General features: G+C 36.7%; 1 protein-coding gene across 2 annotated transcripts in view; it reads right to left on the reverse strand.

Moving 5' to 3' along the window:
* The window catches only part of LOC149208346 (uncharacterized), a 386,202-nt gene that overhangs the window by 162,501 nt on the left and 202,701 nt on the right, over nucleotides 1-21,000 (reverse strand). For both annotated transcript variants that reach the window (XR_016252738.1, XM_089396020.1), the window contains exon 5: nucleotides 12,857-13,148. Coding sequence is in view for 1 of the 2 variants with exons in the window: in XM_089396020.1 (XP_089252146.1) it covers nucleotides 12,857-13,148 (292 nt within the window). In the remaining variant the exon portion in view is untranslated. The remainder of the gene's footprint in view (nucleotides 1-12,856; nucleotides 13,149-21,000) is intronic.

Here is a 21,000-nt window from a genome sequence, read left to right on the forward strand (position 1 = left end):
GAATCAAATAATCGCCATTTATCATTTTCGTGCAAATTAAAGGAAGCTCGATCAAGTGCACAAAGAAATCACAAAACCAAGCAAAGAAAGCAAAGAAAGACGAGAGAGATTCGTGAAGACGTATGTGAAGACGTCTACACAAAATACAAAGGAGGTTGAAACAGAAAACTAATCAAAAGGTTGAGTTTCACTAGTAGGTGGGTGAGGGTATGGAGGAAGGGGACTTCTTGGAAGCTCATGAGGAATTGGCTACTTTAGAGAAGAACTATGGAGAGGTCAGAGCAAATTCTGCTGAGGGTGATGAGGATGATGCTTTCAACCAACAACAATGAGGATGGAAACAAAGAGCCAAGGTTTCAAAGAGGAGATAATGAGCCAAGTGCTACAGCTCGTGGAGAGAATATGAAGGGACTCTGCCTATTCTTTGCCTCTTAGACCTTCGATGTGACAAATAGAGGGCCAACAACATTTCTGAGTAGGTGATATAAAGGATTTATAGCGGGACAAATGATCAGAAATCCTGAACTGTGATACCATGTCAGAACAGGGTGGGGAACTCCCAAATTGTAAATTTCATTAATGAGGGATCAAATTAATATAAGAAATGACCCTGCATTTCATTACCCAAGGGTCAATTCATCTTGCTAATTTATTTGTGTATAGTTTTCTTTTAGGACAAAAATCCCAAAGGATTATGTCCAGCATTTGCTTTTGATTTTAGTATTACGAGAAAATTCAATTAAATGAAATTCAATTCTAAAGGACATTCAATTTTATTGATATTCAATCTATTTTACAAATGTGTGCATTGAGCTCAAATTCCTCTACTCTGCTAAAATAAGCTTTCTAAAGATAATGAAATAATGGACTTCAGAAACTAACAAGACAAAAAATAGATCCCCCCTGTAAGGTGGTATGGTGTGTCAATGAACTGTCCATTTGATGACAGAAACACCTAATTGATAAAATTCCATTAGAGGATAACCACAACAAAGGTGATTAAAAGGTTTACAATAAGAATATTTGGGAACCTTAGCATAGAGTGTGTTGCCGCTCAGATTGTACAGGCACTGCGACAATGACTCAGGGCGAGGGTTGTCACTCTGATCCCCGCCCACTCCGTTCTAGTTGTCTCCCAACAGCAGGCTATGGGGGGTAGTCCCTATGGAAATGTGAAGATGAAGGACAAGTTGGCAACCAACGAGTCTAGGAGACACGATTAAATGGCCTAGCTACTTGGTTAATTTTAGCAAGATTTAACGATTAGATTAGATTTTAACGTGAGACCAATGCCTTATGGAGTCAACTTCTTGATTATTATTAATTAGGTGCCAAGTAACCGGATGGACAATCGTTACTTGAATGTTGAACTATAATATGTGCTATGCAAATCCTAAGATCTAGGTGTGATGTAAAATCTTGGTTAATTTTAAGTTATATGCCTATTCTAGGTGTATCATTTCCCTTAACTATTTTGAGGCTAGTCTCTAGAGTAGGTGCTCTTGCTTCAATTAAAAGCTTCCAAGATATTTCAAAGAGATAAATGATAATATTATTCAATCATTCAAGATATGATCAATGTTACCTAATCACCAATTTAGATTAGAAGCCTTTAAACAAAGATCACTTAGATGTCAGGATATTGCTATTGCATCACACCCAATTAGATTCTTAGAACCTCAAGATCATAAATTATTCAATGATGCACAATTAGTGCTATGCCAATAAGATTAGAAATGCTCTTAACCAATATTCTTCAATGATTAGTCAACAATAAAATGGTTACTATGAGATGCTTCTAATCAAGAATGGCCACATTCACAAATTCACTTAAGAGATACAATTATGGATTAAGTGCTTGAGTGAGTGAATTTATTAGATGTGAGATTATGAGAACTTTGAAACTCACAATGAAACCACAAGTGTTAGTCCTTTTCTTAGCAATAATCGTCAAATCATTTAGCCACTAAATTGGAAACAATGCTTCTAATTATGAGCAATAGAGCAGTAAGAGAAAGCACTTATGATAAGCAACAAATGAATTTTATGACAGCAAAAGATTACTTGTACTCAAAACTCGAAACAGTGCCAAAACTATCAATTTTCCCTTGACTTAGATGAGAGCAATTAATATATAATGTAACTCATGAAAAATGCTTCAGCCACTGCTATATGTATCAGACTTCAAAATGTCTATGACAGTCATTCACTTCTCATGAAACAAGCTAAGAAGCCCTTATCAATTTTTCCAATGATTAGCCAATGTGTTACAACACTTATGGATTAATTTTAGAGCATTTTCATGAATATGTTTATCAATGTTAGAAAGAGATAGGACTCTTGTAGCAAACAGTGAAGAATAATGAGGGTTAGAGGCCAAACCCTTAGGCCTTGGGGCCTTGAAAGAACTACCCACTTGCCAAAATTTTCTCCAATGATTAGGGCACCTAAAAACACCAATATGTGACCTAATTTCTCTGCAAAACCACCAAGGATCAATTTCAAAAAATTTAGAGATTAATTATAGTGACGAATGAGGGAAAGAGGGTTAACAAAGAGGTTTCTAGCCTTGACGTGAAAGGCTAGAAGGGGCAGCGGATCAAAGAAAAGGGCCTTCAAGTCCAGAGCTAGGTTGCAATGGTTGGACAAAGGGCCAAGAGGTCTAAACAGGGTTGCGACAGGCATAAATGAAGGGGTCGAGGGACTAAAGGAGGCAGCGAAGGGCTAAGGGAAGAAGGTCGAGGGGAGAGGAAGTGTTGGGAGCCCACAGAAAGAGCCAAGAAGGCAGGTTGAGGCCCTAAAGGGGCTAGACGGTTGCGCTAAGAGCGAGCCGCATGCCGAAAGGGACCACAAAGAAGTGACATTGGGGGCTTAGAGGGCTAGACGATTAGCCTAGAGGAGGACGTTGGGGCTAGAGGCCTGAGAAAAAATGAAACCCTTGTGCAAAATTTGAATTTGCTACAAATCTTCAATTTTATGGCAAAATTCTTCAGTTGCTAGCATTGCAAAAATTGTAGAGGCTAAATCTTACCCTCAAGGGCCTAGATCTAGCTCTAATCCAACAAATTTTCTTTGATCTCACCTGTACAAATAAATTTACAATTGTTCAAAACCCCAATATATACAAAAACTCAAATTTATCAAAGACCCAGCCGCAAAACAAGGGTTAGAAAATAAAATAATTTACAAAAATTATCAATACAAAATATACAAGTTACAATGTTCAAAAGAATTTTGAAAAATAGAATTTTTATAGATCTTGACAATGGCTAGATGTATTTTGAAAAATAAATGTTAAACCACAGCCTTAGCGAAGTTAGAAAATCACATAAAATATTCAGAATCCAAACATAGTTAGCCTGTGCCCAAAGTTTGCGAACTTGGAGCCCAATGACTGAAGAACCTGCAAACTCTAAATATTTTCTCAAGAAGAAACTGTTAGAGTATACAATGAATCAGATCACCTAAAATAAGCCCAAAACTTACCAATAGAATGTTCCTATCAGCTACAATGAAATAATGATTTAATTAATATTTAAAGCACAATATAGGAATGTACATACCTAGCACATACCACAAATTAGCGAGACAAAGACACCATGAACTGCATACCAAAGTCTTTTATTATGATGATCAAAACAATCCCAACGAGACAGTGGCTTTATACCAAATTTTACAATGTTACATTAGAGTAGAGTTCAAGATCCAGATGAAAATAGAAGCAAAAAGTCTTTTATTTATAGAGAAATTTCTCCAAGTGAAAAATAACGGCTAGTTGGCTTCATCCCCGTCAAAATAATCTCGACCGTTGATAAATATTTGATGATCTTTTAAACTTTGTTATCATAATAATTATTTTTGAAAAAATTTCGAATTTCTCATTAAAACCATTTTTTATTAGCTCAAAAATAATTATTTTAAGCTAATTTCCTCAAAAAAATGACTTTGACTTAACTACCAAAGTCAAAGAGTCCAATTTTTCTTGAAATTTCCAATATTCCCTTGGTGGGAGACCCCCAAAAATTAATTTCTTTAAGACCCACGAATTTTTCCACTTGGAGAATTTAATTTCTCTAACATTTTAATTTTTTTGACTTGATTTAATTTTAATTTTGCCAAAAAAATTAATTAATTGACACTTGAGGGGATTAATTATTTTTCCACCCTCAAATATTTTAGCCATGGTGTCTAAGTATGAGGGACCATGCACTAAAATATTTTTTACATAAGATTTTACAATATTTCAACCCTTAAAGGGGGAATAACTGTTTGTTATAGACCCTCATAAAACTTACCCAATTTTGCAACACGCACACAATATGATCTAGTAAACCAAATGACTTGTAATAAAATAATTTAGCCAAAGAACTTAAATTATTCCCAAATCACTTTTATAGAACACTCGACTAAAACACTAAGACTTACCTAAGACTTTGACAATAAATTCCACTCTAGCTTTGGGGTGAGAGTGGAGGGAAAAACTTTGTCGATCATCTATGTCTAGAAACACAAATAATCAGTGAGACAAAAAACCTCCTACGGTGAAATTCGTCACCAAAATAATAGGCTTGCCTAGGTTGTTACATGCATACACAGTCTTACTAGAATATTTACATTACAAATTTGCATAATGGATCTACGATCACTCAAAAAGTTGATCGTTGATGATCCTGACCCTTTGAAAATTTGGGTACAATTGCTTTCTTGGAACTTTGAAAAAATGTATTCAATAGAGTGAAAAAGTGTTAATGTGCTAAAATGACAACATGTTTTTACCCTGTTTCTTTGGTATAAGAATCGGTAAAGCATGCAACCAATGTGCCTAAGATCTTTCCAATTGTTTAAGGAATTGACAAAAGACTATAAATATATTTTAAGAAATGTTTACATGTTATGATTGCTATAAGAAAAACTATTAAATATGATATTCAATTATTTTAGTATTAATCACAACTAGCAATACAAATTTTCTTTGCCCATCCTCGCATTTTGTATTTACTATTTTACATGAAGGTGGGACTAGCACATTCACCCATGGATGTAGTTGAACCACCATTCACATGTAGGTGGTCATCCCTTTTACTATAGAGTAACCCTTTTCAAAATTTGAAGATTTCCTTGTTATATATCCGTGCAGGCTTGTAACTTGAATCCATGTGTGTCCTAAAAGATTTGGGGCTTGTATCAATATTTGTAAAATTAAGATATCCACTCAATGTTACTTGGGAGTGGGAGCAAAAGCAGGGAGCAGGAGCAAAAACGGGAGCGGGAGCGACATTTTCATAAGCTCCCGGTTTGGGAGCAAATCTCAGAGCGATTTTTTTAATATATATATATATATATATATATATATATATATATTATTTTTTATATTTTGATACATATATGTCAACAAAAACATGTAGAATGATGAATTAAATATAAAAAACATAAGAAAACATAGATTGATCATTGAACCATATCACATCAATCATCTAGAAGTTATAATCTTCATCAGCCACGTCCACAAGTTAGTAACATACATATTACAACATATTGAGTCTCGTGAATCATGATTCATCAAATTCAATCTTAAAGTTTCAACTTCAAGCTTTCAAAATTGAAAATTAAATATATAACATTTATCATCATTGATCACCAAAGTTGTACTTGTAAGCTAAGTTTAACCATTACAAGAAATAATATATAAGTTTCTAACTGTTAAAATGAAATGAAATGTTATAAAATGAATTATGAAATGAAATGAAACAACTTTAGTCTTTCACGAAGCATCATATTCATAATTCAGAATCATTACCAATGAGTTATAATTTCCAACTTCAAACTTTCATTGTCACAGTCATATATTGTTTACAAAAAATATCATTATGACATGAAAGAGTCAAGTGTCAAGAGTCAAGGACTCAACACTCAACAGTTATGAAAACTAATAGAAACTAGAAAAGACAAGTAAATTGTAAATCTATTATCTACTACTGCATGTGGCCCTTGCCACGAGAGTCTACTGTATGACCAAGTCGTGGTGGTCTTCTAGGAGTCTCCCGCACAAACTGATAACCAAAACTAGAAGGCACATGCCCTCCACGTGAGGGTGTAGATGGAGGTGGCAACAACAAAGGAACAAGACTCAGAACTCGAGCACTACTACTGGATGGTGGAGGTGGCATGGTTGCTGCAGCTGCTTCATCTTCATCCCTTATAAGTTCCTCTTCTAGTTCTTCAAGATGTATAGTGCCATCCTCCAAATTGACCGCCATATGATTCCCACCATGTGAGAGCATCAAATCTGTCTCTGTCTTCCATTGCATGGAAGGTACCAAACAAACCAGTACCACTGAAGTATCTGCCTATTTCAAGGCGCACACTAGCACATTCCTCCCTGTCAGGTATCAACTTTTCTAATGCATCCAAATATCCTCTAGATACCTCTTCATCTAAATGGGGTTTGGTCCTAACCCCACCCCCTGGTGTAGGTTGGCCCAACCAAGATGTAGAGTAGTATTTTGGCGTAAGGATATACACCAAGCAATGTAGTGGAAGATTAAGTTTATTCCACCATACACACACACAACTGTGAATCAGTTTGTACAAGTCGGGATCATTGTTATGAACAATATCTTTTATTTGCCCCAACATGGTATCCATCTGCTCATACACCTCGCCAATCACTGGTTTATCTGTATCTGCAAACTAAATCATGTGATAAATGGGCTTGGTGAAATCCAATACTTGCCTCACACTTGCCCAAAACATACCATCAAGAGCGGCCTCCTCCACTAGTTCAAAACCTCGTCTGTCAGCTGCATTTGTAGCCCTTTCCTTTAATACCTACCAGTGTGGACTTGATACCATGCTAGCCAATGACTCTCTTACCTTCAAAAGGCGCCTGAAGGTGAGGTAATAGCTACCAAATGTAGTCCTCGCAATCTTCAACAACTCCAATCTTGAGTGACTGCGGAAAAGGCCATGGGTATTGCTATGATTTGTAATAAATTTTATCATTTGTTTGCCTTTCTTGTACAAATCACCAATCCATTTGTATTGTTCATTTTTGTTCTTAACAACATCATGCATCAAAAGGTTCAATGTGTGAACCAAACACCCAAACCAAAATATGTTGAGGTATTTATCCTCAATAATTGCTCCCGCTGACTTACAATTAGGAGCATTATCAGTGATGACTTGGATGACACTGTATGGCCCCATACGGTCAATTGTTTCAAGTAATGCTTTTGCAATGTTGACGCCGGTCTTGAACTTCTCTGAGTACTCATATGCATTTAGAAAGATGGCACCACTAACAGACACAGCAAGAACACTTATCAATGGCTTGCCTTTTACATTTGTCCATCCATCAGATACAAGGGACACCCCATGGTCAGTGCAAGAACTTGTTATTCTATTCAAAGAATGTGATATTTTTGCTTTTTCATGATCAAGTCCAACAGTTCTTGCCTTGTCATACCCAGGGCTCTTGTATCCTTTAGGGGCATCATTTATGGCAGAAACCATTTCGTGCCAATAAGGTGAGCGAAGAACATTGAATGGTATCCCACATGCATAGAGAAACTTCTAAACTTTTGAATCCACGTCATTCCTACACCCTTCATCAAGGAAATCTGATATGGTTCTATGCCTTAAAGCTGGTGACCCTATGCCTCCATATCCACTGCCTTGGGAAGATGTTGAAAGAGTTCTTTGTGCTTGTGATTGTGAGCTTGGTTCAAAGAAACCCCTTGATTTTTTACATTTGTATTGGGCTTCCTCCTCTTCCCTTATGTATTTGGCTCTATCTGTTGCTGACACACCTGCACAAGTTTTGATTCCTATTTGTTTATCTCCATCCCATGGCCTTTTCCCGTAGAGGTGTTTTCTGGCACGAATGTATGAAACTGTGCAATTATTGTTGCAATGGGGGCAATGAATTTAGTGGTTCCACCCCCTTTCCCTGCTTCAGGCCTGTTAACATATTTCCACAATGGGGTTTGGTCTCGTTTAGTTTTTTCAACTATTGAATCATGTTCACCCTCCTTCAGCTCCTCCTCACCGGGGTTTTCATCAAATCCACTTTGTCCCCCTTCTTCATCCCCTTCTTCATTTTGAACCCTCCTCCAGCTCCTCCTCACCGGGGTTTTCATCAAATCCACTTTGTCCCCCTTCTTCATCCACTTCTTCATTTTGAACCCTCCTTTTCGTACTCTCCAGCACCATAATAACCAGAAAAGGAACCAAGAAGAAGAAAATGCCAAGAAATATAACCATGATGTTTGAAATTTGTAGTTTTGAATCTGCAAAATTTAATAAAATGGAATGGGAATGGGAATGGGAATGGGAATGAGAAAAATGTATTTATTAATTTTATTTATTTAGATTCTAGAAATTAGGAGTAAATTACTAACCTACCTCAAATCCAAGACTCCTTGCTCCTTGCTCCTCGGCGCTCGCTCCTCGCTCCTCCTCGCTCTTTGGCACAAGCTCCCTGCTCCTTGGCTCTCCTTAGCTCTCTCAAGTCACAATGACTTACAAAAAGCCCTCCTTCCCTTTATATAACAAAACATTTCTTAAAATTTTTATTTTTTTTACCGCAAGGATTTTTTCCCGCCATATTCGCTCCCGGCCTCAGCACGCGTCACTCTAGGAGCGAAAAATAAACCCTGGGAGCGATCGGGAGCGATCGCTCCCTGATCACTCCCGGGCTTTATTTTTCGCTCCTAGAGCGACGAAAGCGACGCTCCCCATGTTACTTGGGAGCGGGAGCGGGAGCGAAAACGGGAGCAGGAGCGACCATTTTCAGAAGCTCCCGGTTTGGGAGCGAATCCGGGAGCGATTTTTTAAAAATATATATATTTTTTATATTTTTTAATTTTTGATACATATATGTCAACAAAAACATGTAGAATGATGAATTAGACATAAAAAACATAAAAAAACATAGATTGATCATTGAACCATATCACATCAATCATCTAGAAATTATAATCGTCATCAACCATGTCCACAAGTTAGTAAAATACATATTACAACTGCAACATATTGAGTCTTATAAATCATGATTCATCAAATTCAATATTAAAGTTTCAACTTCAAGCTTTCAGAATTGAAAATTCAATAACATTTATCATCATTGATCACCAAAGTTGTACTTGTAAGCTAAGTTTAACCATTACAAGAAGTAATATCGAAGATATTTCTAAGTCCTAACTTCTAACTGTTAACATGATATGAAATGTTAAAAATTTATAAAATGAAACATGAATAATGAGATGAAATGAAACAACTTTAGTCTTTCACAAAGCATCATATTCATAATTCACAATCATTACCAATGAGTTATAATTGCCAAGGCCCAAATTCAAACTTCAAATTTTCATTGTCACAGTGATATAATGTTTACAAAAAATTATCATAATGATATGAAAGAGTCAAGAGTCAAGAGTCAAGGACTCAAAACTCAACAGTTATGAAAACTAAAGTCTAATAGAAACTAAAAAATACAAGTAAACTGTAAATCTACATGTGGCCCTTGCCACGAGAGTCTCCAGGAGTATAAGTAGGTCGTGGTGATCTTCTAGGAGTCTCCCGCACAGACCGACAACCAGAACTAGAACCTCCACGCGAGGGTGTAGATGGAGGTGGCGACAGCAAAGGAACAAGACTCGGACCTCGAGCACTGCTATTGGATGGTGGAGGTGGAGGTGGAGGTGGCATGGCTGCTGCTTCATTTTCATCCCTTACAAGTTCCTCTTCTAGTTCTTCAATATGTACAATGCCATCCTCCAAATTGTCATCCTCTAGGTGATTGTCCCAAATTTTATATGTGGGATCCTCATTAGCCCGATCACAGTAATGACTCAACAACCTCAAGTTGTAGTGCACATAAACCAAGCTTTCTGCTCGGTATTCATTGAGTCTGTTTCTTTTCACATTATGTATATAACTGTAGGTGCTCCAACACCTCTCTGCAGAAGAAGAATTTACAACCTGTGAAAGAACTTTTTTTGCCAATTTTGGCAAAAGTCCGTGGCCGCCATATGTTTCCCACCATGTGAGAGAATCAAATTTATCTTTGTCGTCCATTGCATGGAAGTTACCATACAAACCAGTGCCACTGAAGTATCTGCCTATTTCAAGGCGCACAGCTGCACATTCCTCCCTGTTAGGTACCAACTTTTCTAATGCTTCCAAATATCCTTTAGTTACCTCTTGATCTAAATGGGGTTTGGTCCTAACCCCACCCCCTGCTGCAGGTTGGCCCAACCAAGATGTAGAGTAGTATTTTGGCGTAAGGATATATGCCAAGCAATGTAGTGGAAGGTTAAGCCTATTCCACCATTCACACACACAATCATGAATCAGTTTGTACAAGTTGGGATCTCTATTATGAACAATGTCTTTTATTTCCCCCAACATGGTATCCATTTGCTCATACACCTCGCCAATCACTGGTTTGTCTGTATCTGCAAACCGAATCATGTGATAAATTGGCTTGGTGAAATCCAATACCTGCCTCACAGTGGTCCAAAACTGCCCATCAAGAGCGGCCTCCTCCACCATTTCAAAACCTGCCATGTCAGCTACATTTGTAGCCCTTTCCTTTAACACCTGCCAATGTGGACTTGATACCATGCTAGCTAATGCCTCTCTTACCTTCAAAAGGCGCCTGAAGGTGAGGTAATAGCTACCAAATCTAGTCTTCGCAATCTTCAGCAACTCCAATCTCGAGTGACTGCGGAAAAGGCCATGGGTATTGCTATGATTTGTAATATATTTTATCATTTGTTTTCCTTTCTTGTACAAATTACCAATCCATTGGTATTGTTCATTTTTGTTTTTGACAATATCGTGCAACAGAAGGTTCAATGTGTGAACCAAACATCCAGACCAAAATATGTTCGGGTATTTATCCTCAATAATTGCTCCCGCTGCCTTACAATTAGGAGCATTATCAGTGATGACTTGGATGACATTGTATGGGCCAATACGCTCAATTGTTTCAAGTAATGCTTCTGCAATGTTGATGGCGGTCTTGAACTTGTCTGAGTAATCATGTGCAGCTAGAAAGATGGGACCACTAACAGACACAGCAAGAACACTTATCAATGGCTTGCCTTTTACATTTGTCCATCCATCAGATACAATGGACACCCCATTGTCAATCCAAGAACTTGCCATTTTATTCAAAGAATGTGATATTTTTGCTTTTTCATGATCAAGGCCAACGGTTCTTGCCTTGTCATACCCAGGGCTCTTGTATCCTTTAGGGGCATCATTTATGGCAGAAACCATTTCGTGCCAATAAGGTGAGCGTAGAACATTGAATGGTATCCCACATGCATAGAGAAACCTGTAAACTTTTGAATCCACATCATTCCTACACCCCTCATCAAGGAAATCTGATATGGTTCTACGCCTTAAAGATGATGACCCTGTGCCTCCATGTCCATATCCACTGCCTTGGGAGGATGCTGAAGGAGTTCTTTGTGATTGTGAGCTTGGTTCAAAGAAACCCCTTGATTTTTTTGTTCTGTATTGGGCTTCCTCCTCTTCCCTTATGTATTTGGCTCTATCTGTTGTTGACACCGTTGTACAAGTTTTGATTCCTATTTGTTTCTCTCCATCCCATGGCCTTTTCCCGCAGAGGTGTCTTCTAGCACGGGTGTATGAACCTGTGTAATCAGTGTTGCAATGGGGGCAATGAAATTTAGTGGTTCCACCCCCTCTCCCTGTTTCAGCCCTGTGAACATATTTCCACAATGGAGTTTGGTCTTGTTTAGTTTTTTGAGGGTCATGTTCACCCTCCTCCAGCGCCTCCTCACTGGGGTTTTCACCCATTTGACTTTCTCCAGCTTCTTCATCCCCCTCTTCAGTTTGGGGCCCCCTTCGCTTCCTACTCTCCAGCACCATAATAACCATAAAAGGGACCAGGAAGAGGAAAATGCCAATAAATATAGCCAAGTCCATGGTGTTTGATGTTTGTAGGGTTTTGATTCTTGAATCTGCAAATTAATTTAATTTATTGGGATTAATTAATTTAATTTATTAATTTAATTTAAATACATGATCTTTAAACTCAAACAACTAAATTAAATTAACTAAATTAACTACCTAACCAGCTAAACTAACTAAATTACTAAGTTACTTACCTCTGCAGGCTTGCTCCTCGCTCCTTGGCACTTGCTCCTCGCTCCTCAGCACTTGCTCTTCGCTCCTTTGCTCTTGCTCCAGCTCCAAACTCAAGCTCAATGAAGTTATAATGAATTTTTTTTGGCCCATTGGGCTTATAAAACTAAAAAAAAATTCTAAATTTTTTTTTTTTTCGGGTCCAGCGGATTTTTTTTCCGCCGAACCGCTCCCGGCCCGGCTCGAATCGCTCCGGGAGCGCCGGAGCGATCGCTCCCTGTGTCGCTCCCTAACAGACCAGGGAGCGCAAATCCGCTCCCGCCCGGAGCGCGATTCGGGAGCGAGTTCGAGAGGGGGGGGGGCGCTCCCCCGCAACACTGGATGCTCCCGAGGTCGCTCCCTGTTTTGGCAGGGAGCGCAAATTCTTTTCCGGGAGCGCGCTCCCGCCCGGAGCGTGGATTGGGAGCGAGATTGGGGGGCGCTCCCCCGCAACACTGTATCCACTTGTCTCTATATAAGATAAAACTTTTATCTTAACGTCAACTTAGACAGGAAGTTAGGAATTTAAACCCTATAATGACAAACCAAAAGAGGAAAATTGCACCAAGGAAAACTAATGAAAACATCAAACATGCAATTCAATAAAGTTGGCATTATATTAAATACAAAATGAACAAATAAAAAGATTTTTCATATTCTTATCAATGATCAAAAATACATGATATAAAACACATACCGGTTCAACCTTCTTTAGAACTGATTTCCCAATGTTCATATCATAGTCATAAATGGATGAAGGTGTATGCAGTGAACCATACTCGTATCTCAGTATATGAGAATTGAACTGCGATTCCACTTGTGATACTGAATAGATGGGATCAATAAATTGAATAGTCTGACCACTGGAAAGGCTTTTAATAGGTTCTCCTGCAGGTGGCAGGTGATAGATAGTTACTTTAACCAATCCATTTTCACGCTCATACACAACAAGATAATCCTTGAATGCCTGCAACTCCTGCAATTTTATACTGTGGAAATAGCAAAGATTTATCAGTACTTTTGTCTCTCATAATTAAATTAATGCATCTCAATTTTTACCATATACTAAATTACATCTTTTTTTCCTTTTAATAGAACAATGGCCCTTTCTTTTGAAAGTAAGCTCCCAGAAAATAAAAATAAAAATAAAAATGCTCATGTGGAAAACCAATTTATACAACAGCAACATCTTTTCAGCTTAACAACATTATAGGCATTAGAACATATTTCAGTTTCCTATTTAATCTTTCCATATATGACATGTGGTAGTCATAAAAAGATTCGGTGAGTGCTTTAATCTAGAAATGAGTATGTAGTTCAGAATTTTCACCATTTACTAAATTGCAACCCGATATGGATAACAACACATAGAAAAACAATTCGCAAAACACCATTGTTGTTCAGCTTACATCTTTATCCTTTACAGCGATAGAGTTTTATTTGTGTTGTTTGAGGAATTAGAGAGATATATTGTTTATAGCATATACTGCAACAATACACCGTTATGCAAAGAAATAACGAATGACAAAAGGAAACACAAAAGGTAGAGTAGAAAATAAATCATTCCCATCTCTTATTTTACCTCAGAATGTTTACTAAAAGTTAGAATAACATCAATATCATACCATGGCATGGACATACAATGGTTCAACAACTTCGTGGAGGTTGTCCATCCTGTCTTGATAGGTACAAAATAAGAAACAACTACAGCCTTGATACATAGAATGCATATGTAAACTCTTATTCCAGCAAAGCACATAACATTCGGAAACTGCTTCAATGTGCAGGAGTTACGTATTGCCCCAAATCCAGGCTAGCTTTTAATCCAAATATTCTCTAACTAATAACTCCAACCAAACCATCATTCTATCCATAGTGCCTTTGGATTTGAATTGGATTTTGATAAGCTGCAAAAAATTGCACAACTGGAAACTCTCACTCCCTCTTAGGTACTGTTACCACCCAATTTAGCACTCTCGACAAAGTCCTGGGAGTGCTAAGGTGGTACCCAACAGGTTAAGTGTCCATTGTCACCTCAGCACAAATCTTCATTCTTTAAGCCAACTCCTACTAAATGCTAAGGGAATCTCCCCTACTGCAAACACCGACAACTTCACCTAAAATCATTATACCTGTGACTAGTTGTTATATCTAAGGTGAAGGTAAGAGTTAATTAATTAATAACTGGTTCTGAAATATGAAATAAACAGCAGAAAAACCGTAGACCAGCAAAATAAAGATCACTCAAACTTTAATATATCCAACTCTTACAACACTAAAAGGTGAGTGATGGATGCCCTTACCAAATATGAGATGAATTCCTTGATTTACCTTTTGATAAGTGGCTAAAATTGCACAACTCTATCACTGTCCTGCAATTTTCAGGACTGCAAAACTCGATAGAATAAAAATAATAAAAAAGCCAACAACAACTAAACGTTCCCTTGGCAGCCACCCACAAGTGTGGAAATGCACTAGATCAATAGATCTGTGGGTGAGGAAGGTTGGGCAGCAAGTTAGTAACAATAAAAACAGCCCAGCAACCTAAGTAAGCAAGTAAAATGAAGTTCCCATCAATCTAGAAACTACTTACAGCAAAAGGGGAATTGTCAATAACCAAAAATTTACTCCAACAAATGTATGTAATTTCTAACAGCTGGAAATTGTATTTGAAAGTAAATTTCAAATCAAAATCCCAAGGGACAAGGACCTACAAGCTTTTAGAAAATTATGCGCTAGCTAGAAAATGTGTTTTTGTTGTGTTTTATATTTTATAAATGCAGCAAAGAAAAATAAGTTGGGTAGAAATGGTTGCTGAGATGTGTCCTAGCCTTTTTTTTAACTCCAAGAGCATGGAGTCAAGATCACAACGCTCTGTTTGTCAAATATGCAATCTGAACCTGAGAAGGGAAAAGGCATCAAGGTGACAATCAAACCTTAATCTTGTTAAGAATAGTGCCACGTTAAGTTACCTAACATATCCCCTCCCCCCAAAAAAAAAATCGCCTCATATCTTTCATGTCGGACACAACACAAGCCTAACACATGTCAAACACGAGTTTGACTCGTGTCCTGTGTGCGGGACATGAGTTTTTCTCGTGTCAACCTTGTTTCAGATTTTCCAACACGTGTCTACTTGTTTTCACCCCTATTTTTCACTCATTGTATCGAGTTTTTTGAGTTGTGGGAGGATTTGCAGTGCAAGTAAAGGAGACTAACCAGTTTTAGAGGAGATTCAAAGTGCTGGTAACTGAATTTGCCATCCATAGTTTTTATTTTTGCTACAGCAATTTGTTTTTCTTAGAGCAGTCTATTTTTTCTTCATATCACAGCAGTCATGGCTCAATCAAGAGCAGCTTGAAAAGGGAAAAGTAAGGGGAGGATTGCCCACATTGATAACGTCCCCCTTCCTTCAATCTCATCAAGTTTTGCAAGTATTTTATTTGTTGGAAGTGGGACTACAATGGTAGCTTCAAATGTAGAAAAAACAATTCTTTTGCAATCTATTTTTTATGTTGTCAATTTATCATCATTGATGTAGTACTAGTTATATGTATGATTGAATTTGCATCATCATGTAAATGTTTTAGTTACAAAATTGAATCTTTGTCTATATTTCATTTTTTGTGTTTAAATCACTAATTTGTTATATTTTCAATCTCTCTCTCTCTCTCTCTTTCTCTACACACACACACACACACATGCACACATAACAAGAACCTAGAGTATATCCTAAAACTGCTTCTACTTGGCTAAGAGCTAGTCTTCCTCAAACGTAAGAAACAGGTTTGTTACCCACCAAAAGTAGGTACCCCTAGGAGAGCTCTTCTCCTAATCATCCTCTTCCAGCCAGCAGCCCACAGCCCCTGACAGCCACTTTGTAGCCAATGTGATGTGCCACTTTATCTCCACCACCTCCATTAGTCGTGTGCTTCCATGCCCATTTGTCAAGAGCACATGTTAGAAGGTGGGAAATCTAACCCAAAAGGTATGTTATTCATTGTGCAATTGGATGCTTGTGCTTGTTTTTCATTTAGGCATTTTGGCATGGATTATTAGGTGACATGGAAAACAAGAGCTTTGACCGTTGTTTTGTTCCCTCACCTTAAATGGGGGGTTAATCTTCTATACTAGTCTAGTGGGATCTCCACTATTGGCCCATGGCTTTGTTGAAGAATCTAGGGCAGTTAGCATTAGTAAGATTCTTCTAGACTTTATAACAATTTGTGAAGTGCTTTTTACAATTTATCTTAGCTTGATCTTCTTCTTATTATTAGTGTGTGTGTTTACTTCATCAAACTGCTATCAAAAACAAAGAGACAAGAACTCAAGAAGTTGGCATTCTGCCAGGGCCAAAACCTCTCCCTCTTGGAGAGGAAAACCCACACGTAATTCTTCTTATAGAGATTCCAATTGACGAACACCAAGACCTTGACACTTGACCTTCTATGCCACTCCAAGACCAAGACACCATTCTTCTTCCTTGTCACTGTTGAGATCATCATTATTGTTGCACTATCGAGATCTTCATTGCTGCAACATCATTGCTACACTTTCACCAAGGTCTTCACCATACCACTGAGATCTCCATGAGGTCTGCTCCTAGACTCACTGAGATCATGACTGTCTTATCATAGCTCTGCCTTCACCAAAATCATAGTTGCACTCTTACTAAGGTTATCATTATGTCAGCGAGATCTCTACCTTGTCTTCATCATGACTTTGATAACATGTCTTCACCAATGCACCAAGATTTGTATCATGACCTTATCTTCACTAGGATTATAACTGAGATCTTCATCTTCATTAGGATCATGATTGATATCATGATTATAGTGATGATTGTGTCTATGATATATATACTTCACCGAGATCCTTATGAATGTCGAAACTATTACTGTGATCTTGTGACTAAGCTGAGACAGCAGAGAGATATACAAGGACTTCATAGTAACTATCACCGAGACTGCAACTTGTTGTCTTGCACCCATCCGAGAATCTGTCATGTACCCATCCGAGATTCTATCCTACACCCATCCGAGATTTCAGAGCCTTATCCGAGATTTTTTTTCTTACTCTTTTGCATAGACCCTAATGGGGTATATATAGTGGTTATGCTTCCATAAATAAGCCGACATAAGCGTGAACCATTGTGTCTTTAATTGAGCCGACATGATTGTTCTTTTAATTCATTTGTAGGCCGACATGACTAAGACTTACATCGTTTTGCTGGCAATCTTCTTCTTTGAAGGATGGTGCTTGACTTGGAGAACTACTTGACACTAGCTTGACCCATGTACATTACATAAAGACTCAAGAGGAGCTCTTTAACATAATTTTGACTCTTTGACTTTCCTAGACATATAGAATGAGCAAGAAACTCATTCATACAATTTATGAAAAGAATATTATTTTTCTTGACAAGTACAAAAATCAAAATTATATTAACAAATATCGAACCTAGTTACACTTTTCTTCAACACTCCCTCTTAACTAGGGAGGTATTTACAATGGTAATTGGTTATTCTCAATTTGCAGAATTTCTCACAAGAAGAATTAGATTGGTAATCCCATCTGTATAGCATCATATCAACCAGCATTATCACAGTGCAAGGCCTTGACTAACAGCTCCATCTCTCTATGAGACCATGAGCTACAATGCTGGCGAGACCAATGATGTATAGACACCTTCATCATTGTCTCTCAAGGTACATACCCACCCGAGTGTTCACTGAGTATAACCTTCTAGGACTATTCTTATCTTGGGTTCCCAGCCCTCAAAGAATATCGGTCCTCTTGCCTACTCTTATCTTGGATGCCCTACACATCCTCAAAGAGTATCGAATGCCAGATGATTACCCAACCCTCCATTCTTTCTTCCCAGGTGAAGACAAGAATGTTGTGTCTATCATGTGTCTACATTTCCATTCATGGCATTCACCTAGACTTACAGCTGTTAGTCCCGGTCTAGTGCACGACACATGAAATAGAAAAACACAACTGTAACTCCTTTGTAATCAAGGGTGATCTAATTCAAGCTCCCTGTTGGGCCGCCAAAATAACATACATTTTCACTCCAATTTTACCTTTATCCTCATTTTGTCACATCATTTCATCACATTATCATTAAATTTCCATTACCATATGGGTTCATATTTTCATTTTCCAAAGTTATTTATTTTATATATTTAAAGTGAATTTATGATTAAAAATTAGAAAAATAACATGTATTTGCTTATACCTAAAGGTGGAATGAGTTTGGTGACATGTGTAGATAATTTGGAAGGTTCCAAGACACTCTTATGGGGCCTCCAAGACTCAAATTCGAATTCTCTTGAAGATTTGGAGGAGATTTGGGATAGGGGTCAAGCATATCTCATGGAGAAAAGTCATGGATAAAGGAATATGTGTCTCATATTGGTTGTAACCATATGAAGGATTTGTGGATTTAGGAGGGATTAGTGGACCTCCATTAATGAGTTAGTTGCTCATGTTTTTGTATAAATAGGAGTACCTCCTCCATTCCAAGGGGAGGACTCTTCGAGCATGTATCCTAACTTATGATGGAATAGAATAAAGTTTTCATTTCTACAATTTTAGATATAAATTGTCTTAGTGTAGTATATGAATTTATGGAATAGTTTGTCACTTTGTTCTTAAGAGAATTGAGCTCGCTCTAAAAGGATCAAAGAAACATTTATTTCATTATAGATTTTATTTTCATTTAATTACTTAGATGTTTGAAGATTTTTCATTATTAATGAATGAATTTTAGTTTAAATCTTATCAGCATATAAAAGGACAAACGAGGGCCTAAGTTAGGGTCTCTTCCATTTGATATGAGTAATAATTGAAATTCGTTCTCTTTTTCTAGTTTCAAGTGATTTTCTGAATTTTCCGTTTTCCATCAATGGCATTAATAATAAATGAATTTGTAATGAAGAACAGCAAGGACCTCCTTAGTTAGGAGCCTCTTCTATTATTTGTTTATGCATCTTAAGCTATTGTCCATTAGTGGTTTTTGATTTCTATTCATGAAGTAGTATTCTAGAAGAATGACAAATATGGTTCCCCCAAGTTAGGAGCCACTTCTCCTACTTATTACATAATGAATTAGAAATTACTTAGTTAAATTTTATATTTGTAATATGCAATCCTAATTAGTTTATAATTGCATTCCCTTCAGTTTCCATAACTTATCTTCTAAAGCTGATTATAGTTGCATCTGAGGTCCCATATATTTTGGTTTTCTTCTAAGTTTACGAAACCCCCGGGTTGACAAATTAAATGATAGGGATTTAACAGACAATTAAATCACCCAACATTTTGGCGCTGTTGTCGAGGAAGCAAACTTAGATGTAACTAAGTTAGGAGGATTGTTTAGGAAACATTTTCTTTTAAGGTCATTTTCATTTGGGATTAGATGCATTTAGGCATTTTTCATTTAAGTTTATTTGCATTTGCATATAAACTACATAGAACATTAAAATCAAGAACCCCTATTCATTACAAAATAAAAATAAAAATAAAATAAAAATCCAATCGCAAAAACAAAGTCTAAAGAGCTTCATGCTATAACAATTGAAGAAAATAAAAAAACTAAAGATCATATTCAAATTTGGTTTCAACTAGTCAATGTTCATGATCATGTCCAAGAACTCAATAGGGTTTACTTTTCAAACTTGGATATGAGTCTACTCATGATCTTGTTGCGCAAATGGATGCATTGAAAAATCTCTTATACTTAAGAGAATGTTTGATTTCTTTTTCAATAGAATAGGACTAACAAATAAAAAACAAGTTTTTGTGATTTTTAGGATAAATTTGAAATTTTATGGTGCAGTAAGAACCACCCATTTACTAACCCTTGCAGGAAAAATTTGCAATAAAACAAACAATTGTGAACGAAGGTGGAAGAATGATAGTTTCAGATAAGAGATCGATTCTTTTCATTTTATGTTTTGCATCCAAATTTTTAAAAGAGAGAAATCAACTAATAAAAACTTCAGTATGCTTTCCTCCTGCGCTTTGTGTAACCTGGAGGATCAGTAAAAAAAAATTCATGTTAGTATATATTTTGTTAAAAAAAAAAATTGATTCTTCTCTTTCATTATTTGTTTCTTTTAAAATTAAAATATATATATATATATATATATATATATATATATAAAGTGAATGGAACACAAGTAAATTAAAAAAAAAAAAAAAAAAAATTGTTTATTTAAACAAATTTGAAATAATAAAAATAAATAAAAACACAAAAACAAAAATGAAAATAAAGCAGATTTAAACAAATAAAAAAAAATCATGGAAGCCAACGAAACGAATTGCTGCAAATGTTATGTGTGATATTAAAAAAATGAAATATCACTTTGCATTCTATTGATTTTGAAAAAAAATGAATTTCACCTGGCAATTACCTGAGCTGAGGCCAAATTCGCAGAGGTTAAAAACGTCATTTTTAAAACGCATTTTGTGACCAAATGAAAACGAATCTCAAAAATCTAAAACATGGGTTTTTCTCAAAACAGGGTGAATTAGGTTTAACACGAGTTTTTCTCAAAATTCGTAACCGTTTGAGAGATTTTAAGGGTTTTCTGGACCCTTATTTGCCAGATTGCGTGAAAAAAAAAACGGTTTTCAATTAAATGCAGCCAAGGCCACGGCCATGCAACAACCCAACCACAAAGCCATGACCAGCCACCCGCAGCGTTGCCAAGTTATAGAGAAAAAAATCAATCAATAAATTAAAAAATAATAAAAAAATTAATAATTAAATAACAAAAAAAAATTACTACAGAAATTTTCAGAAATGATATTTTCTCCATGCTTACAACCTAC

The sequence above is a fragment of the Pinus tabuliformis genome, chromosome 1_2, assembly GCF_031772625.1.
Source record: "Pinus tabuliformis cultivar Carrire ecotype Pingquan chromosome 1_2, CPIR1, whole genome shotgun sequence".
Classification (NCBI taxonomy): domain Eukaryota; kingdom Viridiplantae; phylum Streptophyta; class Pinopsida; order Pinales; family Pinaceae; genus Pinus; species Pinus tabuliformis.